The following is a 26,975-nucleotide window of genomic DNA, read 5'->3' on the forward strand; positions in this document are numbered from 1 at the left end:
AAGTAAAGGCAAAGATCACAAAAATTATCTTAGATGGAATGCAACTATGCAGACAGAAGTGTAACAAGGAATTGAGACTAGCCCCATTCACTCTTAAGGAAAGAGATGAAGTCTAGTCTAGTAATGACTGGAAGCTGGTACCTCAAATCTGCAGAACAACTACAGTGCATAGAATAAAAATGAACGTTTTGTTCTAAGACTAATGTACTATCCACTGTGTTGAATTTTTCCACCTTCTGCCTTATGATCACTGACTTCCTGTGCTTTGCTGCTTTTCTGGTTTCCTTTAAGACTTCAACCCCCCCCAAATACTTCCATTTTTGAAGTTAGACCGTATTTCAGCTTGAGCTGACACAGGGATTTACATTTTCTGTTAACAGAAAACAGATCTGTATTCAATACTAGGTCTGGAAATTGAGAAAGGAAAACTGTGTCTATGCTTAAATAGTACCACTGTTACGCATACAGTTATGACCTAGGAATTTAACTGAGGATTTGAATTCTCTTTTCAACATGATTCTACTTCTGGTGAAGAATGAACTAAAATACTACATAAAAGCAGACAGTTAAAAAATAATTTTTCCTGTGGGAAATGTATATTCTGGATTAAGCTTAAAAGCAGGTGCACTAATGATATTATATAAGCATTAAATTGAAAATGATAAGCCATAATCAAAGAACTGAATACTGGAGTCCTAAATCTCTGATTCAGTTTTATTTTCACCAGTAGCAGATGATGGTTATACAGGAAAATAAACTGATGCATCCTGTTTAATTTCCTGTATCACTTACCAGAAGAGACATTATGCCATATGAGGAGATATACACAGTAACTTCAACAAGATGTTCAAGAACCAAATAGGTTTCTCAATTCCCCAGTAACGATTTAAAAAGAAGAAAAAAAAAAAAGCATCCTGGGCAATCCCCATGGAGGAATGCAAGTACCTTCTTGTGAAGCATCCCTTTTCACACAATTATTTACATTCAATCTATCTATGTTTTTTATTCTCCCATAGATATGTGCTTAAAGTATCAGCATCCAATTTTCATACTTCTATTATTGGCAATAAAGCAGATACCACAGTTTACAGCATATGTGCATACTCAGTATCAAAATAAGTACAAGCACAGCATAAGCATGACCCAGGCTTCCAATACCCCGCACATTTCCTTTCTGCCACATCATGTTATCTCCATTGGAGACTTGGGAATAACTACAACCTGGTACAGTGCTGTCAATCTGTGCTCTAAGTGACAGCTATATTAGCAGACTGAGAGCTCAATTCCCCCACATACACTATTTGTTTGATCTTTTCATCGGCTGTATTTCTTACGTGGGATACAAATACAAAACGGAGCCACTACCTTAATACAAACCAGGGCACAATGACCTTACTTTTATGACTTGGTAATAAGGACATGAATCATACTGTGAAAACAGACGTTAAGTATTAGATTTGTTCTACATACAAGCTTAAGAAAAATCTATAGGATGGTAGCATTACCACTGTAGTATGACAAAGTTAAGAATTCTATAAAAAAATATGTTTCACTCTTGGTTATGCTGTGTTTGTACACACATCAGTTGGTTTAAAGAACTTTACGGATCACTGTTCAAATTGGTGAAAAATATGGTTAAAATGTCACATGTACTGATTAAATATTCCCACTATTTATCAAATACAGTGATCTGCTGCCTGGGAGCATTGCTCACATTCTGTAATAACAGTCTTTCCAAATAAAACTAAGAGGAAAGAAGAAAAGACATGTGACTGAAGTCACTTAAAACAGTAAGGTGACATAAAGAACTCAAAGGATTTTAATTTTCAAAACTAAATTTTCCATTTTGAAATTAGCTCCACAGTATGGTAAACTGTACAAGGAATTTAGAGTTCTAACAGATTAATCTCAGCACAGTATTTAAGGTATCAATGTTTCCAGCTGGTTTTTTGGTCCTTCTGTCAGAAAGCACTTTTCCAATAGACAAGGCACCAGACAGAGCCATGTCTGCACCTTCTCTGCCTCTGTTTATAGAGCAGGATAGATTAAAAGCCTGGTGAAAGTAAAATGACATTACCATGAAGGATGGCAAACTGGAAAGCCTCCGATAGGAGCACTCATTGTTTGCAGTAACTTCAGAGAATACTAGGAGACAACTGGAGGTGTGTAACATTTTAAATCATTAGAGATGAGCTGTGGTAGATCTTTCTGTCAGGCCCCTCTGACAGTAACTTTTGTTCCCAATCTTCAAGGGACTAAATCTGCAAATGTGCCTTTTTGCAGAATCAATGTAAGGCTTACTCTATTCTTAATCAGAAAACATGGACACCTGGATGCAAAAAAGTAATGCTACTCTACAAAATGCCACTGTAACAGGTTTTAAAGAACTTTTGTGAAAACAATGGTAAGAAAAAAACGCCCCAACAAACAAAACCCCCACAAAACCTGAGGCTGCCCTCTTCAAATGTCTAGGGTCCTCATTAGTACCCATTAAAATCTTAATGGTCATGTATGTTGCAAATCAAAATAAGACATGACATTTCAGTCTTAAGCCTATGCTTGTGCTAGTTCAGTATGCTCAGTTATAGGTAATTTTCTTTGTTTTGTTAATTAGAAGGTGAGGGTGCAATATGAATTGTAGGGCTCCTTATGCTCTTCCAACAGGGTTCTTATTATGCTCTTCTAGATCAATTACAGTAAACTTACAAATGAGTAAAAAGCACCCCGAGACCAATCATTCAACCCTGTTAGTTCAGCCTGCAGTCTGACTGCTATGCTTTCTTTTCTTACACTTCATGTCCCTGAGATTATCTGACAGACAGATAATGAACAGATGCTGATGTGAAACTAGAATAACACCCAACTCACTCTATGGTGCTAATGGCAAAAGAAAAAGATTACTTTATTAAGTAAGAAATACTTGCAAGGTAGAACTAGTTAGTAAGAAAGCACTAATCAAGACTTAAATCTATTGAAAATATTAATGATTTAGATTCAATTTGCACGTAAATGCAAACAGAAATACAGAATTTCTGCTATAATGTTGTCTCACCTTTTTGGAGTATAAATATAAGTTTGGAGTTCTTCCTGGAACTGGAATACCAGCTTTAGTCAGTTTAATAAAATATTTTTGCACTCTACTGGCAACCTGGAAAAAAACAACATGCAACAGTTAAATGTCAAATGAAATGTAACAGGCTTTCACTTCAAAGATTTTGCCAGCATTGCTACATTGGTACAAGAAATCCTCATTTTCTGCTTTGCAACAACTTCTCTAACGATTACCTATCTTGCAATGTTGTCTATTGTAATATATCTTGTAATATTTCCAGACACTTCGAAGGCTTTCAGAGAAAAAAAAATACCCTTGTTTAAAAGTACACAGGAAATCTAGCAAAAATTGTGAGAGAGGAAAGAATTTTAGTAGTTCGTTACCTGCTGAAGCTAAACTTATACTTTCTTAACAATGACAGATAAATTATGCATAGTTAGCATACAGAAAGTACTCCTACATTTTATTTATGAAATAAGTAAGCATATATTTTAATTTTTTCAGCTATGGAGAAATATACCTATAAGTATAGATATGATCAGAGATGATGTAATCTTGTATATTGAAATATTGAAGTACACTTTTACCTGAAAGCATACAACTGAAATAGAAGAAATTAAAATTCTGTGAACACAGAACATCAGCTTCTTTTACTTCTGGTCAAAATGGAGAAATTATGTCATTTTAGGGGAAAAATCCCCACAAGTCAGATGCAGAAATACTCACTGTCTCCACATCTGTGTCCTTTTGTGGATCTCGGCCCCAGTACAGAACTAATTCTTCTGTCTACAAGTATTAAAATATCTGCCCATTCTACAGTACTGAGGTGCAGGAAATTCAGTACTTCAATGTAAGTCAATCTGACAACGACTGGTGTCACTATACTTGCTATACAGAATTAAATGCATGTTGTCAAAATCTAATGAACAGCTAGGTCCGGGAGCTTTGTCATGGGCTTTGGGGCACTTTTAAAATTCTGTATTTGAGATCAAGAATAAAAGTTGCATTTTATTAGTGAAATGCAAGTCCTACTGCTACATTTTTAAGAAAAAGTGATTACTGAAAAGATACTGGGGTTTATTTACTGCCATTTAAAAAAAAAACCCAAAAACCAACATCTACAAATAAATCTGTGAATCTCTATCAACTCCTAGGATGCAGTGACCGACATCACTACTATCACAGCACAAGCACTCAAACAATTGCAAGTAGTCAAATCTTTTTTCTATCAAAATAAATTTTATTGCTTTAATTATGAACATTATAAAAAATAAACCCTCTTTTTTAATTCCCAAAGTTATGAATTGGGTTTTTTTTACAGAAAAAACCCTCAAATTAGAAATAAATTACTTCAGAAATTGTATCCAGGTTTCTCTTCAACACTTACCAGTGCTTCCTAAAAAGCTTTAAAAAGGAAAGGGGGGGGGGGGGGGGGGGGGGGGGGGGGGGGGGCGCGGAGTCAAGGAAAGGGATTACTTCAAGTGTTTTACTTGTTACCTGCTTTGCAGTTCTATTTCCCAGTTCATCAGCTATCTTCTGCCACCGTCGGGACTCTACTTCCTCTGGTGGATACTTCAAAAGCAATTGCTCAAGTTTTTTCTAAATCAACAGGGAAAAAAAAATAAATACACCTTTCCTAGGAGAGGTATGAGTTGTCAAAAGAAGAGTACCTAAATACATGCGACTCTGAACTTCTAAGTGCTTTAAACATTATTACACAATTTGGTTTTATTCTCATGTATGTTACCACAGCTACAAAATGGAAGTTTTCCATTACCTGTTCCTCTACAGTCCACAGCTGGTTAAAAGTTTCAGGTTTGGTCTCATCACAAAGTCGTCCTCTTATCATCTGCTCAAATACAGTACATAAAATGGAATACGTGTTTAGAAAAAGTACAGTTAGGATAACTTGATTTTAACCCTTTCCTAAGTAAAACCAAACCAAATAAACACATGAAAATTTGAAATAAATTTGCCTAAACCAAAAATAAGTTCTCTGATCTGAGTACATGAATATCATCACCAACATTAACACTTCAAGTAACAGTTAAGATTATCCATATTAAAAAAGAAAAAGAAAAAAAATTCAAAAGTAAATTTTCTAAAATTTTATCTTTCCTTTTGTAACAACTACCTGTGGACGACTGTTTGTAGAACCTTCTGGACCATCACTTAAAGGCAAGACAGAGTATGAAATAGACTCTCCATCCTTCTTGGGATCCAAAGGACTTTTTGGTCTTGCAGGTATACCTACTGTAAGCAACACAAAAAAGGAATTATTAAACCTCTGCACTGGTCATTTCTTTCTTGTAATGTATGCCTACTTTCCTTTTACCTTTGTCAAAAATCAGCTTCACTCTCCTACTGTTACGTTTTCGGTTTTTGAATTCTCTCTCAAAGTTTCCAAGGCTAGTGGTGTATTGGTCCCAGGCAATCTCAGGGAGCTGAACAACTCTCTGAGGATACGGAAGACCCATATCGACCTGAAAAAAAAGAAGAGTGAAAAGTGAAAAGCAATATTTAACACAACTGCCGTATACCCAAAGAAAAAACTATGAATCCTGAAAAGTTATGAAAACCTGATACTGCTTTTAGCTAACAGCAGAATTCAAAATCAGAACTTTTGAAGTGCCATGCAGCACATGGTCTTTTTAAGAAGAAGATATCTTTCAAGAATAATACACAACAGTGCACATAAAATATGCAGCGGCACGGTCAATGATGGCTTATTGAGCATAAAGCTTTAAAGCGTGTATTTCACAGCTGAAATCATGTGTTGCTGACTTCAATACCCTGCTACTGTCTACCTGTCTTTTATTTTGTTTAAACATACTGTTTGCCCAGGATCTGTACCTTTCTTAACACAGAAAACTATAGGACTCAGTTTTATCATCTGATAAACCTAAACTCCTCCCATAAAGAAATCAATGTATATTTCACACTGATTTTGCTGTCTTCTGCCTAGAACACAACTGTTGCAAAGCTCACCACTTTATTTAAAGGTCAACCTTAACAGTATCATTCCTTTGGTTTGGAGACAAAAATACACCAGATACTTTCAACTATCATTAGTATTTCCCCAATGATTATCAAATGCAACACTATTACGTCATGCATGCTATAAGTCATCTCAAAATTTAATGGAAAGACAACTACTGAAACCGATGGGCTTACATCAGACCTCTCTTTAAACCTAGGTCTCTACAAACCTAAGAAAACTGCACCATAAAACACCTATTCCATTGTTCACTGAAATACAACACGTTGCGACCAGACTAGAAGGTCAAGTGTTTGTCACTGGTAGAAGTGGCAGCAATAAAGTATTCAAGCTTTAAACATTTTTTCAGTATTCCTGTTACTACAATTTTTTCTTTAAAGCTTGAAAAGAAAGTGTTTCCTTATCAAAACTAATTCTCCTCCATCAGACAATATTTTATTATGTTATCCAGAACTGAGATATGTTTTCTAGCATTCATTTTGGGTTTAGGCTATGAACTACATTTCCTGCTCTTTAAAAAGTACTACCCTACCAAATTCACTCATAGCACATTTAATTTCTCTACTGAGAAAAGTTATGAATTCTTGACCTGCCTTACTATGAAGTACTTCCTGTCACCTGTAAATTTCAGGCTGTCTTAAAATACCTACACTACAATTAGAAATTTAAAGATTACATTTCTACATACCAAAAAAAAAAAAGGAAAGAAAGCATATCTAATAAAATCATTGAAGACCTATGTCTTACAGATTTAATAAGCAAAGGGCCATTTTTGCTCAGCAGAGGAAGGATTTTAAACTCATAATGTTTATGCAAGTATACATAGAATTCTCTGATTTCTACAGACAATGAAGTTACTAGTTATTAAAAAAAATTTTTCAAGTAAGACTTAAGAAAAGCCCATTGAAATACCTTCTTCTGGAGTCTTTCCACAAATCCAATAGGATCTTTCAGTGCTTCTCTCTGGTGTCTGCCTAAACTTTCAAGGTCTTGAACTGCTTGAGTACGTTGAGCCTCGAGTACAGCAATCGTCTGTAACAGTCTCTGATAACTACAGAGACAAAGGAAAACATCTCACTAAATTTGTCTTTAAAAGTGACACCCCCCAATCTAAATACTAGCCATGATTATCTACTAGCACTACCAGATTTCATAGCTTATCTGAAACAGTTCATAGACATTTTCACTAAATTATATAAAAATTATATCAAATCTATTTTAAGTAGTAGATTAATTTACATAAACCCATTAAAAAAACCATATTTAAAACCTCCAGTGATTTCCTTTAAATGTAAATTCTATACTAGCTCAAACAACATGTTATCAGGGACAAGCCATTCATATTCTCAATAGCTAAGACCAACAAACTTTGCTTACAACGGTAAAAAAAAAAAACAAACCACAAACAAAATGACCTAATTTCTCTTCCACTTCAAAATCAGCTTCCTTCTACTCCAATACAAATTACTTTACCACAGAATTTTAACATTTCGCTCAACCACCCACAGGTTGGACAGGAATGACTTAGAAACTGTATCTAAACATTTCATATAAGCCTCCCTTCGAACAGAACACAAGAATCATTTACGAAACATAATGATAAACCAAGAAATAAGTACTTTATAAAAATACAAAAGATATTCCTCTAAGAATACAGAAGTTGAATGAAAGTGTCGCCATTCCCTCAAACCTGCCATCCCAGATGCACACACAATTTTGATTTTCCATTTAACAGATACATTTAAGAGTCACTGAGGTAACTATCATACCTGTACCAAATAACGTATGCTTCCCAAACTGTTTTCTATAAAGCTAACTCAGAGTCAGGAAATCATACAATACCATAACACAGCCTTTAAAAAATAGGTAACGACATTTAATACCTTTTATTAGCTTATAGTTACAGTTGTCCACTTCAGTTTCTGAATCATATAGTTCCTCATGGCCCCTGTTGTTGCAAATTATTATGTATCAACCTTTTTCATGAAAATGTTTTCTGACATTTAATACTGCAACTGTATTTTAGTTCAGCCCAAAATGCAACCCAATGTATACTAAAATCAGGTAAGATCTATTCACTACTACAGTATTTCAGTAAATTTTCTTTTTATTCTCTTATTGCTAAAATAAAGACAAGCCTAACACAATGAATTCCACATGTATTACAGAAAAGATCTAGAGGTTACTGAGCTAATGAAAGTTTTCCAATTGACTGCACTGGCAAGTGGGTAAGGCTTGAAGTGGTGGGAAGTAAACAGTCTCAAGGCAAAATACAGGTTTTGTACCATCAAATATTTAAGTTTCTACCTAGGCATTAAACTGCTGCCTCCCCATGAAAAAAGGTAATTTTCTTTTCACTCAAATGTAATATTTGAAAACATAAAATACAGCCATACAAGTTTGAAACTAAAATACTGAGCTTGTTTAAAAACAGTAGGATACAATTCCGAGTTTATTATTACTCAAATTTGCCTGCACATATTCAAGGTTTATATGCAACTAAGACCTAAAATGCTTGTTAAATAGGCCATTAATATTGGAACAGTAGTGGAACATTTTCACTACTGGAAAAGTGCTCCAGTTTCTTCTAAACAAAATAACTTTGCATAAAGCAAGACAATTAATGGGGCTATTCTTGAACAGGTGAAAAACGAACTTCAGAAATAACTTACAAAAGTAGTGATGGCTCATCAAAGCTGGCCTGAGACAACAGCACAGTTCAGACTGTTACAGGCTTACAGGAATCATCGTATGTAGAATTAAGATCTTCACTTAGTTTTTACAAATAGCATCTGATTACGGCCTAGCTTCGCGTGGGCAGCCTCTGCCCATGCTCAGGTGGACTGACAGCACTGCTTATGCAGAAGCCTGCCTTGCATGCTCCAGAGAAACGAAATAGAAGCAGGCTGCTAATCTGTTTGATGTAGATGCAGCTGTAGAAGAGCTTAATGATATCTGGGGAGATGATTTAACCTGGACAACGGAAAGCCTTTTTCTACCAGCAGGTGCCAAAACTTCTCTACAAGACTCTGGAGTTAACTCTAGTCACGGTAACAGAGGCTCAGTAGCAGACACAAAAATTTGCATCTAAGAACATGTTAAATAAATACCTGCCTTTCTTTTCTTGAGCCAGTTGACCTCACTTACTCAAATTGTATTTAAGTGATTGCTTTTCCAAATGAAATTGAAAGAAAACAGTATTTCATTTAGAGCATTTACATACATAGAAGAAAAAAGCAACCAAATGTTGGTGATTTAGATGAAGTGCTCATTTAACAATGACTCACATGTGTAAAGTAGGGGAAGAAATCATCTTAATGAGGTGGCCTTAAATTATTAAGTCTAAATGGAAAAAGGAGGAATTACATTTGGGGAGAAATAACAAACAAAACAAGAATACTGAACTCCAATTACTTCCCTCATTAAAACATGCACGTGACCTCTCTGAAGTAATCACGGACTCAAAGATAAATGGTTCAGAAACGGTACCTCTGGTCTTCATGGAAATACGTACAATATTACAAGAATGTCAGGATCATTCAAAAACATGTCATGCGATGTTGATCTGCGGCTATATAGCACTATTACCATGAAATAATCCAAGAGAGAAAAAGCGGGTTTTGAGCAAACTGTTCAGACAAAAAGACTTCCTGGCACTTTTTTGTACCTCCGCTAAGGAAATGTATTAACTTGGAGCTATTTAACTTCCATATTCACTTTTTATGAATTAATATAGTCTGAAGCCCAGGAATAAGAGTGCAATTTTATCAAGTGAATATCAGAACTACTGAAATGCATGAAAATGTGCCTTTTGGGGTCTTACACTGCCGAGAAAAAATTGAAAAGACTAATCCTGAAATACATAGTTTGCATATTCCATATTCAGGTACTTCAGATTTGCTGCAGTACTGCATTCTCTCCAAACCATTGCACGTCTTTTTAAATTCCAACATGACTTTTTAACCCAGTGTATTATAATATCTCTGCATACGCTCTTTCAAGTTTTGAACTACTACTGTTTTCACAGGTTTGTAAAGGCTTTTAGTTCTGCAGCCCTACATGACTGTAATAAAGCCAAGTATTTCTCTGAAAAAGCAGTAAGCCAAATAATGCACACATTGATCACTGTCTTGAAGACTCTGTCTGTTCAGGCTTCTTAGTCTCAAACAGCAACATAATACTTCTGCCACATTAAGCAAAAGACAGCGTGCACGTAAGTTCCAAGACTATTTAAAAAAAAAAGAAAAAAAAAAGTGGCTGACAATTTTACTAACCCTCTTCCAAGGTTCTTTGGAAAGAAGCACAACAATTATTCAAACTACCTCCTGCAGTTGTGCTAACATTGTCCAAAATTGGAAGCCTAAAGAAGGTAAAGAGAAAGTAACTGGAGCCTTGCTCACTAGTCTGCTGCAAAACTGGCTCCATCCTTCAGTGAGGCAATCGAAGAGCAACCATCTCCAAATTATCTTGCTACAGATACGTAATTTTCTCTGAAAAATCTGTGAGGAATTACCAAGGAAAATTATCTCACATCCTCCAAACAAACTCATACAACTAAACTAAAAATGCATAATTTGAGTAAACTTACACTCAGTCATATCCCCTACACTGACTGAAGTTACACTTTCCTCAACTCTCATCACTAACTTGTTAGCACATACAAAACCCAAAGCAGTTTTCTTTGTAGGACAACTTTCATTCTACAGAATGTAATTCTGTGTTTCCACAATCCCAGTACTGAAACACTGTTGTAATTTCTTAAATCATGTCAATTGCCAGGAATCTTCCAGATGAACACTTGAATAATTCAGTATAGTATAGAAACTGATGCTGAAAAACCTTCATTAAAATGGGTTTTTGAGGGAACCAATACTGAAAAAAGGAAAGCCACTTCTTAAAGATTGATATTGTTCAGCAGGGATTCCTGCTGATTCAGCTGTTCTGCTGCAGCAATAACTACTTCACTCTTTTGGATTGCTCCATAAAATAATTATCACATAGCAGAGCCATATTTCTGGAAGCCCTGCCACAAGCAATTAGTCACCACACTATTCGTTTCCACGAACCTTGTTCTAACAGTGATTAGGGACACAGCAGCCTCCTCTCTTGCCTGTGATAAAGCTTGGAAATAGCGCAGCTAGTACCTTAATGGGACCTATTTCCATTTTGATCCAGTTTTCCGAGATCTACTGTCAGGATGCTTTTTTCTCCCTGTTCTTTCCACACTGTGATAACACTATTTACATTTCCAGATCTAAGTACCCAGAGTTACATCACAGATTTTATTTTCTTTGCATCAGGAACTAACAATGAGCTTTAAAAAGCACTATATATATTTGGAGTCTATCTGCCTTAAGAATAGCATGTTTCTTAAGTTGACTCATTTTTTATACTAAATGACTTAACACTAGCCTGCACAAGAGGCCACGTCATTCAACATTTTTAAGTAAATTCATTTCACTATTAGTCACAGAGGCTAGTCCCTCTGGGGTTTCTGAAGGCTTCTTCTCCCATCAAGAGAAGGCGGCACTATACTTTAAACTTCAAGTGAGTGACTGATGTGAGAAATTGATGCTACAAAATGAAGATTTTAACTTTTAGGTAGCTAATTCAAATTAGTGGATGGAATAAAATAAGTAAGTGAAGCTTTTCAGTTAAATTGTGATAAATAAATGTGAAGCATCAGTTTTGTCCTGTTGGACAATGTAAGGGGCAGACATAAAAGTGGCTGTTGGTAACATTCACCAAACACCACAAAAATACCAAGCCCCCTCTAAAAACAAGCCCCCTACAAAGTCTTAATGCTCAAACATTTAAGAACACACGAGGAAATTTTCTGCCATTGGTCTTATCCATGAAAAAGAAGAAATTTCATCTTAAGCATCTTTATCCAAAGTAAACTTACACACAAACTTGAAATTAGCCAGAGGCACCTCAAAACACTACTGTGCACTATTTGTTGGACTTTCCTTATGTAATATTCCAACATAATTATAATGTACTTTCTCACTTTTTAAGCTAGAGACTCGGAAACAGCAGTATCACTTCTACTCTCCCCTCAAATGAAAATAAATGGAAGGATGTCCTTGCTAGTCCAAAGTTTAGTCCTTAATTCATCTTTTTCAACTTTACATCATCACCTCTGAAGTAATGATATAATGAACATTCTCACATTTACTTATATAAACTCATGCAACTTTGATCACCTCTAAGTTTCACATAGTATTCAGACAACCTTACAGACACACCGCTAAATGTTTATTACTTGCTTTTAGCATGAACCATATATGGATTTAAAACACTTGCACTGTTATCACAATGATAATTTTTTTCCCTTATTTAAATATTTATCATTGTTAGACCACCAATGCAACTCTATTCAGTATTTTTTAGAAAGTTGACAATATATAAAATAGTTTTATAAAGCTAACAGGTGACAGAAGTGACACTTATTAACAATGGAAAAATGTAGCAAGAAATTATTTGTAATGTATATAATAAAATCAGCATAGAGAGTTCCCTGTAGTTTATTGTCTGGAGGCTCACAGGAATTACTTGAAATAAAAAAGTGACTTCGTCAACTCTACTTGCCTTATAATCATCACTTAGCACCTTGCAAAGACATGTACTTGGATCCCTAATTAAAAAGAAGTGACTTATCCTCTCTTGACCAATAAAATGCTGTGCAGCTGCTGGTCATCACTTCCCACTCCCCAAACTAATTGCATTTCTACAGTTGTGTGAATATAGTTCACAATATGATAAAAAGTATAGTAACATCAATTTTGGGGATTAGAAGGTAAAAATCTGTGTGCCATAATTTAAATTTTGTATCAGAAACATTATTTCTTGTGCAGGTAGGATTTGTTTTAAATGAAAGAACACACACTTCTCATAACAAAACAGGGCTGAAATATATGCAGAAAAAAAAAAATCTACCTTAAAACAAACCTGGTTTTTATATTTCCAAGAGCTGCGACATAAAATCGGTACTTACCAGTAATCGGGAGGATTTGAGCAAGTCTTTGTTTTATTGCCATCTACTGGCACTCCAGCAAAGTACAGATTAAAACCTGCTCTCCTATACCTAGTCATTTACCACTCTGGATTTTGGTCTACTAACACCGAATCAGATAAAAAAAAAATCCCTTGTTAGATGCTCAGCTAAGGAAGTATTGGATATTAAACATGTTATATTATAAGACTGCAAATTACTGTGGGAGAAGGCAAACCCCAGGCAGTAAGAAATTGGCTTCCTGGAGAAATCTTTAAGTTACATCAAACAATCTTCTCATTTCAAAGAAGTATTTTGTTTGCAGTTTGTTTGTTTCGGTTCAGAAATAGCAGATAATGCTCCCAGCTTTTAAGCTTGGCCTGAAATCTTTGCCAGTGTCATCACACAGTAATTTTGACACTGTAGAGTTTCTCACGAATTATTCTGATGTGCATCTGGGATTTAAAAAAATCTGTTACTGCACTAGGGAAGAGTGCTGGGATTCAATGCTAGATTTGTAGAACACACACGACAGCAACGAGGAAGCTTCAGAAACAGAAAAGAGTTTAAGGGCATAATCAATAAGGGCATATATCAACTCCTGACAGGCCTTACAAAAGCACCTTTGCCTGACAAAGGCAGCATATGGCAGGTTTTTCCTTACCTAATGCTTAGATTCTCTGACCAAGGTAATCTACTTATAGCCAACTCTGCAACTCATTCTGAAATTGTTTTCCGCTCTAGCTTAACCTCTTTACACGTGATTTAGTGTACTTTCTCTACCCATATTTAATATTCATACTTCAGACCTTGTAAAAGACTTCTGAGATAAGTAAATAATCAAGCAAATCTCCGTTTTATACATGAAACAACTAAAGCATACATTAAGTGGCCTCTCCAAGTCTACTGTGCCAGTAACAGAACAAAAATCACAATTTCTGAATGCCAGCCTCAGGCTATAATATGCACCTATTTAAAACAAAACAGAACTAGGCCAAAAAGCGTATGTTTTTTTAAAGGACATTTTTAAAAAAGCAACAAACCCTAAACCAAACCAGAAAACCCTACTGCAGTCTTTTACCTGGATGCAAAAGAGCTGTCTTCCACTCTAATTTCACCTTTCTTCTAACTTTCACAGCTCCAGACTTGGTATTTCAAGCATCTGAACGGTATTTTATTGGTTATGAACTTGTGATGTCCCTTTCTTTCTTAAATCCTTAACTCTGCTCCAGAAATGGAACACCCACTCATATATTTCCATAGGCTTCACCCTTGTCAAGAGCTGTCCACCACACTCAGCAGGCTTTAATATTAGCTGTACAAAAGCACCTTTATCGAATACCCACGTTTCCAGCAAGTTTTCAAAGTTTTTAGTAGCAGCTAGGTCTCTGTGCCTCTGAACAAACATGTAACTTTTTCCAATCTTGTCAACATGAAAGGTTAAAACATCATCCATCAGTCCTCCCCCAGTTAACACATTTTAATATAGCCTTTTGATCTTCCTTTAACAGCATTTTTGAAAGTATTTGCCTGCAGGACAGTGACATTTGGTAGCGAAGAAGATATAGGTCCCTGTCATTCCTCTATTTTCAAGGCTTGGAGTGCCATAAGGAAATGGCAGTAAAATTGTTTTCCTCACAAGGGGCACAGAAAGAAAGACTGACAGCACACCCCTACTCTTTCTCCTCCCTTCTCATCAACTCTAATGAGAATGGTCCCATTCCTTTACTGAGAGAAAATACCACACAGATTCCTCCAGTATCGCCACTTAGATATACTTCTCTAAAAAGATGCTGGGGAAGTCAACCATTCAGAAGGGGCTTTCTTCCAGAGACAAAATAGGAGCAACCCCCGTTACCATGAAACTGGCCCAACTGTACAGAAATCCTCTGAACAAAATACCTGAGCAAGTTGACAACACTGATTACTGAACACCTCCAACTCACTCTACGGTAGTTTATGCAGGTTTTTACTACAACCCAAGGAAAAAACCCCCCAGTTATTCAGGTGTATATTCTTGCCGTATGAACAAATTAACATATTCCCTCAAGTATTCTGTTACAGTAATCTCTGAAGACTATAATTGGATTAGAAGAACATGACATGCAATCCTGAGAAGCTGAATGTTCTAACAGCAACACAAAGAATTATTCACTCAATCTTAGAAGAAAGGGAAGAAAAGTTAGAAATAAGGAAGAAAATTACTAAAATGTGTATTTTTATTAGTATTCACTGTGATTATAAACCATGGACAAACACAGTTGGTCCTTGCCTTACGAAGCATAAAGCTTTCAAAGGTGGTTATACAAAAGAACAGAACATCCTCACCTTGGACTATGCAAAGCAAAAGAAAGATACGCAATAATGAAAAATTAAAAATCAGCTGGTTATTCCTACCAAGAACAAAATTTAAAGGAAACCAAAAAGTAGGATCTGTCCTCCTCTCAAAATAGCATATAAGTACTTTCTAGTACCAAAGAAACACCTATCTTGATTAGAACTTATTGCTGAGACTAAAACAAGCATTAATACGTTCTGCTTGCACAATTCCTTTCTAAAAGATACTGACAGTTAGTTTTGTAGTTCATGATGGAGATGCTGTCAAAACTTCATGTGAGACTAGAACAAATACTTCCGACTGGTAATGGAGTTACCATTTCAAGCTAGTTTAGTTAAAACTGAAGAGAAAAGATACCCCCATCCTCACAGCATATGCCAGTCGCTATGTTCTTGTTTTCTTGGTGGCATCATTACGCTTACTAATATTTTAGTGAAATACTAGTACATCCCTACCAAGTAGGCAATTACGTTAATATAATTTATTCCTTGCCCCACCAGACATACATTACATTGGTATAACTGGCATAACCACACTTTACCACTTCTGCTTTTGTTAAGTGTCCCTCGTGTGCGTAGCCAAAAACACAGCCAGAGCCTTACTCTCCACACAGCCGTGCTGGGTGAATACGTCACCATCCCATCTTTTCTTGGTTTTCTCTCTCTTTTTTTAAAATCAGGACCATGAATTTCCTACGCCGTTTCTTTTTTTTTTTTCAACTGATATTCCCTACACCTCAAAACTATTTTTATTAATACTTCATTTGCCAGAGAACTACAGAGAAAGACAAGCAGAATTCCAACTGTTACTCTTCACGTTCTCTGGTCAATCCATCAGCACACACATCCACACATACTACCGAGCCAGCCCGCAGGGAAGCAGCTCTGCGCTGGAGAGCTCGCACTCTCTCCTCCGGGCCAGGACGCTGCAACAGAGGACTCTTGGAGGTGAGAGCACAGGCAGAAAAAGAAAAGCAGGTATCAGGCAAATCAGGCGAGAAGAGAATTCAAGGACACAAATCCAGAAGAAATCAAGCTTGGTTTTCCACAGGATGCATTATTTAAAGGAGGATTGCACTGTGTTTGATAGTGCTGTTCACTAGGATTGTGCTGCGGTTGACAGCACGATAACTATGTTCAGAGAAAGAAAAACTAATTTGACAAATGTAGTTGACATTTAATGGCTCCTAGAGTAAGCCTATTAATAGGGAGAGAAAAAAGAGATGCAGCACATGCCCAAGGCATTCTCTCTTGCAAATTAAGAACTCTATTATTTAGTGTTTACTGAATAGTTTACTAATTATAAAACATGATTCTATGATTACAAAAATACTTAATCTTTAGTCCCGCAATAATTTTGCGTCTCTTACAACTTTTCCATTGAAAAGTATTTCTAAATAGAAATTATTTTATAAAACATGATAAAATAGTAATTCTGGCAGTAAACAATTCTCAAAATACTTAATATTTTAAGCTGGTGTAAATTATAACAAGGATTTCATTAATAAATGTGGTTGTATGCCCACTGCACTACCACAACGTTTTAGTAACACAATTATCTGCAATACCAAACTGCAGTTGATCAGAAACTCATATTAGAAGTTTCTAATTGATTTCCGTTATATTTCTATTTTGCAGATTAACTAGTTGCAGCATTCAACTTCTACATGAAATGAGATTTTCACTTAAAGCCGATTTAATTTTTTGTTACGTACTGTGAACACAGACCAATCCACTAGACAGTAGAAACTACTCTCTGGAAAAAGTACCAATTTTCCACATGTTTAAGCTTTACATTAATACGTAGTTTAAGAAAAAAGACACTCTATGCTACACCACTCTTGTGTGGAACAAAGGATGAATTAAAATATATTGTAATCTAATACATATGGCATATAAGCTTTTTTAAAAATAATTAACTTCTATTATTCTTCAACACTAAAAATGTATACTTCATCAGTCTTCTATGTTGATGATATATTCTCTAAAGTACTCAGAAGTTACATGTTTACAAAATAGTTGCCATCTCATAACCTTCTTGACCCCAGTATGGATTAAAACTGCTACTACAAAATGTAACTTGATTTACTCAATTTTTACCAATTCCCTTTATTCCTTAAGATGGAACAATGTAACAAACAAAGTCTCCTCAGACTAAAACTGCATGTCTCATAGGAAAATGAGACAAAGGTGTCCTTAAAAATAATACGGAAGGATAATTTATTCTATAGTATTAGCTACTCATAGCTACATGACATCACTACAAAGTAATGTGACATTACCTGACTTATCTGTATATTAAAATAAATCCATACTGTGTGATAAATTTGACCTTAATTCTGAGATATGTATCTGAATATATGGGGATAAGTTACGAAACTGATGTAATAGTTTTATTCTTACCCAATATATATGAAGATAGACATGGAGATTTTATCTTAAAATATATTAATAAAAAGTAGCTTGATTTTTAACACTAATTGTCATCCAGTTAAAGGAAAAACATAGTGCAGGTAAAATTAGGAGTTCACCTTAGTGAAAAAGGCTGGTACAGGACTACATTAGAATTACATTTTAAAACGATTCTTTTTAAGGCAGTTGTCAAGTAATTGGTATGGCAAGGTGCACCAGACCCTATTCTAACAAGTCAAGTGCAATAAGATGAACTTTTATAGAGAACTGTTTTAATTTGATTCATTAGGCAGAAACATTTGTGACTGAATGAAATACAAAACCTGTACCACAGGAAATGCCACAGATGCTTCTTTTCTTTCTCATATTCATATCATATTAAAAGTGCATCCAAAAACATTAACAGTACTATTATGAATTGTCAATTAAATATTAAATCTGATTTTACATCTTTCCAAGGCCTCTGCAATAATTCAACCCACAGTAAGTAAGAATTCACAAGACTGGGTTTTCAGAGATGTATTGAAGTATTTCATTTTAATCTGTCTTCAGTTTAAATGTCAGTACAGCTATTATGTTTTTAAATATTATAAAGTAATAAATGAAACCAAAGATACATGAAAGTATCTATTTACTGAATAAATGCAAGGTCCTAACTCCTGCAACTGAATGCCTGTAGGCAAGTGCTTATGCATAATTCTTGTATCAGTGGGCTTACCTACTGGCCTACGTGGTCCTTATAAAGCTAATCAGAATTTACAGGCTCCCAGAAATACACTGTGTAATGCATTATATGCACATGAAAACTCAATTCCTCAATTACATTTCCATCTTAGACCTCAGAGTGAAGTGTTAAATGAAAATTTTCCCCCACGCAACCTAATACCTGCCAAACACTGCAAATCTCCAAAGAGAGTAAGTAGAGAGGAAGAAGAAAAGAAGAAAAAAGGGCACTAAATGAAACACTGGGCAAAGGGGAAAATGTACTCAGAACAAAATATTGCATAAGACAGAAAATTAAAGTAAGCTATTGCACTGTAAGAAAGAATTAAACTATAAAAAGATACAGCAAAGATATACAAGAAACTCCTCAGGAAAGACATATGCAAAACACTAAGCACAGCATATAAAATTAAGCAGTGTAGAAAGATTTAACTCAACAAATTCAGTATTGATGAAAATATCTCAAGAGAAAAGGCAAAGGTTTCGGAGCTAGAACATATAAGCAAAATTCTCAAATATGCATCAAACCATATTTTTCCTGAGAGGAATCATAATACACAAAAATTCACATTGTGTGTGCAATAACAGAAAAATTAACGTTAACAGTACTTTACAAATATACAACCCCCTAGATCAGTCTGTTATTATCTACATGAACGTCTATGTTGTGATAAAATTTCTGTTTAGAGATCTCTGATCTGTCTTTTTAGGAGGGATCTATTTTATTAAAGAAGTTGTGGAACATCCATCATTTCAGCCTTCCCTCTGAATAATAATATTCTATAGTTTGCTTTCTGTGATGATTATTTTTCCTATTATATCATCCAGTTTTCCCAGAAATATTAATATATGAATGTTGTTTAAACACGACAACATTCAAAAAAGCGACAAAATTCATACAAAAATACCACAATATACATTTAGTTGGTTTTCTTATAGCAAGTCTTATCAACAGCTGTTGAAGGTTTCGGTACATTCATATTCTATCAATGTTACAATAATTTCTTGGAGAGTGAAAATCAGCTGTATGAGTGTGTATGCCATCAAGCTGTGTAATATAACAAGAAATAATGTAAGTTTGCAGACATATCAAATTGCTTCTACAAAACAGAGCAATATAGTTTTTTTCCCCACTGTGGAACATCCAGAGAATTGTATTAATGCATTCTTGGAGAAATCTGCTTCCTCAACCTAGCCAAGGTGCTAATGTCTCTCTGAATTTGCTTTTAAAAGAGAATATAAATATAACCCTGAGAAAAAAATAATCCATAAAGACAAGTTTAATCACAAACTGATGATGGACAGAAAACCAAAGCTGTGCACCATCTGAAGATCTGATAAGCAGAAGACCAGCATACTTCGCTTAGCCAGAAATATCACAGGCAAAGTGAATGGCCTTTACCTGACAACATGGGAACCCTGGAATTCTTTGCATCTAACTAATCAGGGAAAACACTTGCCAAAAACTTTTTTTTTTTTTTTTTAAGTTTAGCATTTTAGAAAATAAGCACTAAGGAAGATTAAGCAAGGGTATAATTAAGCCACTATTCAAGAACTGTAACACATGTATTAGGAGTATCCTCTAATGAACTTTGGTATTTTTAAAATTTGAAAAAGGATGTAGTGCACTGTATTTGATTAACTCTTGAACTATGAATAGTCCGGATAAAGGACAACTGCACTCAAATATCAAAATATAGACTTAAGTTCTTTAGAAGGATCCTATTATCATAAGGAACCATCAGAATACAAGATTTATTTTCTTGCAAATATAAACAACAACAAAAAAAGACTGCTCATAACTTTCCAATTATATCAACATTTTTTAAGGGGGGTGGGGTGGGGGGTGGCACACGGAAAATCCAGCTAACACTACCTTCAGTAGCATGCTTCCTTCCTGGAAAGCAGAAATTATTCTTTCTTGATCTAGAAGAGACTTCTAGCTTTGGCCTTTGTTGCCATCAAAAACCAATAAGATAGGGTAAAAATAACAGCAATTTCTTCTGGAATTCTGCATTCAGGCAGCAAGATAGTAGCAAGCTACCAAGTCCTAGCTGCAATTTCAAAAGCTCTCCAACAAGCTCTCACAGACAGACTGCCAATCTGAACAACAACTAGTCATGTTTTCAGAGCAATTGTGTAGATTCAAAAGCTAACACTAGGGCACGTTCTTGAAATTCTTCAAGAAAAATTTAGATCTGTGTTTCATTGTAAAAACAGAAAAAATTACTTGGATTTTTACAGTATTTACATCAAATTGCACATTATTTTTAAAAACTGCATTTTGGACATGTTTAATTTGAAAGAAGTAAAAATTGAGGCTGCATCTAAATATCTGATATGATCTTTATCACTCTTTTCCTAATAAATAAAATAAAAAAGACACATTACTAATGTATCTTTGTACTAACGTAACTAGTAAAGTCATCCTACATACAGATACAAAACCATCCAAAAAACATCAAAAAGCAACAGTCCATTTTTCCCATTTATAATTTAGGACACAGTAATCTTCTATCTACCAGGAAAAGTGTCCATACACTTTAGGCTGATGGCTGAAGCTGCAGGTATTTTTGATATTTTGAAATCATAGTTTGTCTGAACCATGCTCTAATTCCCAATTTTCTCTGATTAAAATAATTTATTCATATCCAATATGGAACAAAATTTCATTATAAAAATAATGCAACCCTAATACCAAAAAACCCAGTCAAACTTCTGCTGGATTAAACAATCATCTGTGCCTTCTGCCCCATATTCATAATAATCGTGCTGTGGTTATTTACAGAAACTACTAGTAGTGGTTTAGCTGTTCATATGAAGCAAACTGAAGATCATCTGCGTTTGGCCTTTCAGTACTCGCAACGAAATGTAGAACATCTACTAACCAGCAAAACACAGAAATCAAAACAGCGTTACAAAGACTGTGCAATAAAAACTGTGGCCCGATCTATCATTTGAAGACAAATTTTCTCCATGTAAACTTTCTTCACTGAGAAAAATCGCCATTTTCTTTCAAGAATCTCTTTCACAATTACCATAAATGTACAATTACCACAGTTCTACTCACAGACATTCAGATGATAAATATGAAAAAAAGTTAGTGCTCTTTTCTAATAATAATTAGAACATGTGTATATTTACATTTAATGAATATAAACAGCAATGTAGACATAATTTACTCTAGAGTAAGTTCTCAAATTGCTGCATTTGATCAATTTATCTTCCTTAACACAATAATGATAAGTGCTTCCCATGACACTCTGAAAATAGGTATCTAACCTTAAATTCTATGTACAACAGAATGGTAATTTCATAAGCTGTACATGCTGTGCCTATTGGATATGCTGATAAATAACTGAACTCTAATTAAGGGTTATAATTCCTTTGGTTTTGCTTCCAGCTAGTTTTTTAGAGAAAAGAGATAACAGATGTGTTTAAAAAAAAAAAAACAACCAAACAATTTCTGGCTAAAGAATTCATATTGCTAGAAATGTATAAACCATATTGCTGTACCATACTGCATATTAAATAGAGTTTAATTTTGTTTGGGGTAGAAACAAGGAAGAAAAATGAAGACTGAAGAGTGTGAAAATTATAAAGCACTTAAATTTTTGTGAAAGTACTTTAAATATGTATTAATTTATATATTTTTGGTAAGAAACAAAAGCAGAATTCATGGTTACCATAGTTACACATACTCTTTGTTGTGTTTCAATGCCACATGATCTGATTCAAAGTAATACACATCAGGCTCTTCCTCATCATCCTCTGCAGTGTGGATGTTGGCACTCTCTTTGGCAGATGGTACATATCCAGCAACAAGCCTAGCCTCAGAAAGTGGCTTTCTTAGTCCATCACTCCCATGATCTCCCATATTACAATTTCTCTCTTTTTCATTCTGTTTAATTTCTTCAGACTTTTGGGGAGATCCATTGATATTATTAATACCTACAGGTACATTCTTTTCAGTGGGACTAAGATTATTTTCCTCAACCTGTCCGTTTTCTCTACAAGGAGAGTTATTTTTAGTAGGACTACTTCTGGCAGGAGCAGCCCTTCGTGGTGAAGTTCTCAATGTATATCTGTGTTCTTGAAGTTCCGACACAGAAGTCATTTGAGCTGAAACACAGTCCAGCACTGAAGAATGTGGTTCAGGTTCACCTGAGATTGATGCACTGTCATGATGAGTATTCAGGTTGCTATTGGTGTTTTCAGCACACTGTTCCTTAGAGGCACTACTATCTCCTACAACATCTACCTCCTCCTCCGAATCCTTAACAAAGATGACTGGATTTCAGAAAAGGACCCTGTAGCTGGCTCATCTGCCTGATTTGCATGCTCCTCAGGCAAGCAGTCATTTATTATTTTGTGGTCCTCTAACTTTACCTGTTCTTGAGAGTTTGTGCAAGGCACATAATGGTCTACAACACTGTCCTCCTTGCTGCTATTAAGCAACAATGAAGAATGGGCAAACGAGTCTCCATTTTCTGCTACTGTTTTGTCCTTGGGCATACAGGAACCAGCACTGTTTTGCTTAGTGTTCCCATCAAGCTGACAGTCATCACAGTTAAGAGAATTTGAGTCTCTCTCACCAACTCCATTGACAGTCTGATAACCTGCGATCTCGTCAACTATTGCAGAATTGTTAAATCCTTCTGCACAGACATTCACCTTTTTAACTTCCCTTTTGTCACAATCATCCAATATAAGACATCGACAAGCTCGCTTAGTCCCTGTGGAGACTGCATCATTGTCCGACACTAAGCTTTTATGCTCCAATGATTCCTTCTCTGTTTTAGCAGGCAAGTCGTCTTCTGAACTGTTGGGTGCCTCTGAACGTAAACAGCGCTTAATTCTTTTCAAAACTGGTGAAACAGGTTCTGCTTGTTTTTTTTCACAATTTTCCACAGTTTGTTTATCAACATTATCTTTTTCCGAAGTAGACAGCCCTCTCTTTCTAGGGCTCACCCATGACTCCCGAGCGCTCTGTTGTTTCAAATCAGTAGTTCTTCCACCGTTACTTCCCTTCTGAGTTTGCACAGACTCTGGCCTCTTCTTTGGTGACCTTGACCGTATTTGAGGATGGGGTGAAACTTCCTCTGGATGAGCAATACTACGGTTTCTTAATGTTCTACCACAAAAGTTTTCATCCAAACCATTCAAACCCACTGTAGATCTTGTAACACGAGTAGATCGAGAAGCAGCCATACTATGGCAAGTCCCTAAAGTATGTTCATCATGATCCACTCATTGGGAAACCTTCAAAAAAAGGTAAACAAACCAGTCAGGAAAAATACTTAAAAACACCTACAGACATAGCAAAGCTGAAGAATATACTGACACAAATGTACCTAATGTAAAACTGAATATGCCTACGCAATGTATTAATACCACTTCTTTCTGTGGTATTTCCTTATGGCATTAAAAAAGTTTTCCATCTAAGCTACAAAGTAGCTGACTTGGTATTTGCCATCGTTCTGGCTTTAGTACTTGTGTGTGAATGTTGCCCCTATTTATGCTTTATGTAAGGCTGCAATGTTCCAGTTAGGCTCCATTTACTAAAATACACTATTTCTATGTATTGTACATATGACATAATGTATTGGTATTATTATTTAAGTTCGTCTGGTCAAATGAGAGGGATCAAATCACATTTTTAATATCCCACAGTTTCCAGTTACATGGTTTCACATACTAAGAAGGAAACCATTAAAATTGTATTTGCTTGCTCACCTGTTGCTTGAAACAAAAACAAAACTGAATTGCAATTGTAATTTAACAGGGGATTAAAAAAAAAAAAAAACACACACACACCAGTAAGAAAGTTACAGTCATTAATAGTAAAAATGAACTAAATTAATGCCTGCATCTATTCGAGTTGGAAAGGACTTTGGGAGGCAATCTAGTCCAACCTCCTACTCAAATGAGCATCAAGACTAAATTCAGATTTACTTACACAGGGCATTGTCCAGCTGGGTCTTGAAAACCTCCAAGTACAGATATTCCACAACTTATCTGGGCAACCTGTTCCAGTGTTTTAATTGTCCTTATAGCTAAAATACTTTTTCTTAGACCCAGGTGGGGCCTCCCCTATTTTTGCATCATTTACGTCAACAAAAAGCCTGGCTCTATCTTCTCAGTAATCTCCTCTGAGTTACTAGAAGGCTGTTTCCCAAGCCTTCTCCATTTTTAAACCTTTCATACAGTTGGTGAGATGAATCATCACCAACATTGGATTTAAGTAAATTCAGACTCAAAGCTAAGTTTAAAACATCCAGTTTGAGAGTGTCTGTATTTCAGATTTCAGAGTGAAATGTAGGAGTATTCAACTGCCCAATCTCAAAATAACATTTTTAATAGAAAGCAGTTCAGTCTTATCCTTCTATTCATTTTACTTTTAAAAATTCAATGTGTCAAACTGCTTATCACCACAAACCTGTCATAATGTCCATGATAATGAACAGATTCACATTTGTACATAATGGCATACCTTGCCTTTTCCATCTACCCAAATTCCAGATTATACAAACCTGGTCAACTGACATATGATGTGAAGACTTCAAATTTTAAATATGGAATCAAACCTTTTACATGTTATTTAGAAAGGCTGAAAATGACAAACAGAGGAAAATTGTTTCAATAGGTGTTTTCCATCTGCAGCAAAGGAGAGGGGGGGAAAAAAAAAGAGCACAAATTCTCACAAATCTACTGTTTAGGTGTCAGATGGTCCTAGAGCAGAAAGAGAACGGGACAAGAGCAGTACACCTCTTAAGCAATACAATTCTGTTTGACAATTAACAGTAATTACTATAGTCTATTTAGGTATTCATAATTCATAAGTAGTATTTCTTAATGAAAGTAATGTATCCTAAAAGTATTGCTTGGTATAGCTCTAGATACAATTGTATAAGACAGAACATCATTTTGCGTAACAAAGAAAAGGCAATTACAAAATGGAATTTTCAAATGTTCTCAAAACTGCCTGGTATTTGTGCTGCTACTACCCTCCTGGCTTGTTAGCTATTCCTGCTGCCTTACATGAATGCCTGGAAAGGTTCACTGTTTGTATTCCTGGAGTTACAGGTAAAGAACTGCTATTGTACTAACTTCCATTCTGCCCATTTAAAAGTATCAATGCAGGACAAAGTGTAAGATGTCCAACAAACTCTGTCTTAAGAGAAAATATAAATAATACAATGAACAGCAAGTGGGCAAAACATCAGTAGCTGACTGAAAAAAAAACCATGTAACTATGCGTTGTCTATAATGGTTGTTTACACCTATTTTCCACATAGATAAACTTGTCTGTATATTCTCCCATTACACACAAGCTCAATACCTTCTGAAGAGTGATCTCATTTGGGGTCAACCCAAACATGAAAAACAAGGTCATTTAGATATTGCATTTCACCTAAGTTCTTCTAATTAAGGTTAGCACATGTTAAGAATAAGTAACTGACATTTCAAATGGATACCAATAAAATAAATTAAACCAAATTCCAATGTACACTTTGGCGAGCAATTACTGTTGAACTCAACAGACATGAGAAACAATAGGTAAGACAGAAATCTTTACTGATTTGGTGGTATGTTACTTTCTAAAGAAATACAGCTTACATAGTAAGTTAAAGAGTCATTATTTACTTAGTACAAAATGTAAAAAACTTACCATTGCAAAATGAGAAGAAATACAAACTTCTGACATTTCATACAGCAGACTCTCACTGCACCACTCGAATAATATCAATCACCACTGCTAATATCCATGATGTAATCCAAATGGCTTTTTAGTAGTTTATGCCATCACATTAACAAGATTTTGAAAACTGTTGAGAAAAAGACAAAGGCATCAATAAAACTTTTACATTATTTCATTAAAAATTATGAAGAATGGAACAGGACATATAGTGTAACAGCTTTTTAAGAAGCAGTTATCAGTTTTACAAGTGTCCTACATAAAGAACAGTATGCTATAAAGTAACTAAGAATGTGAAATGCTAATTTAGGTTTAAAATGTAAAATCTCTCTCGATTTTTTTCTAAGTGATGCACTGTATCACACTAAAGATTTGCAAGCAAATGAATTCACAACTGGAAGTCATGTGTTAGGGTGTTCAAACCTCAGAAGATATTTGAAGAGACACAAGAAAACAAGTAGTGAAAGACATTACTACAACTAATGAATTATGAAATGCATTGTCAAATATATTTTATAATTAGACACACAGTGAAAAAAAATTATTTCTGCTATTTAATTTTAATCAAGTGAGCAGAATTCAGAACTTACATTGGCTCCAAATCCCTGAATAACCTTCATCTACACAATAGGAGTGAAATGCTTTCCAGAGTTCACATTAAACCTATTCTTCACCCCAGGAAAACAATGTATACTACCTTGTTTATAGTGGAAGTGAACCAATTTTGATATTGAAAGACAGAAATAAGCCTATGGATCCA

At 35.2% G+C, this 26,975-nt stretch overlaps 1 protein-coding gene across 1 annotated transcript in view; it reads right to left on the reverse strand.

Annotated features, from left to right (window-relative positions):
* The window catches only part of ZZZ3 (zinc finger ZZ-type containing 3), a 60,868-nt gene that overhangs the window by 8,793 nt on the left and 25,100 nt on the right, over nucleotides 1-26,975 (reverse strand). Inside the window, 9 exon segments of the mRNA XM_075711119.1 lie at nucleotides 3,053-3,148; nucleotides 4,550-4,651; nucleotides 4,830-4,901; nucleotides 5,187-5,305; nucleotides 5,388-5,535; nucleotides 6,963-7,101; nucleotides 22,218-22,795; nucleotides 22,798-23,778; nucleotides 26,189-26,345. Of these exon segments, the coding sequence (XP_075567234.1) occupies nucleotides 3,053-3,148; nucleotides 4,550-4,651; nucleotides 4,830-4,901; nucleotides 5,187-5,305; nucleotides 5,388-5,535; nucleotides 6,963-7,101; nucleotides 22,218-22,795; nucleotides 22,798-23,727 (2,184 nt within the window). The 5' untranslated portion in view covers nucleotides 23,728-23,778; nucleotides 26,189-26,345.

Source organism: Pelecanus crispus, chromosome 5 (genome assembly GCF_030463565.1).
Source record: "Pelecanus crispus isolate bPelCri1 chromosome 5, bPelCri1.pri, whole genome shotgun sequence".
In the NCBI taxonomy this organism is placed as follows: Eukaryota; Metazoa; Chordata; class Aves; order Pelecaniformes; family Pelecanidae; genus Pelecanus; species Pelecanus crispus.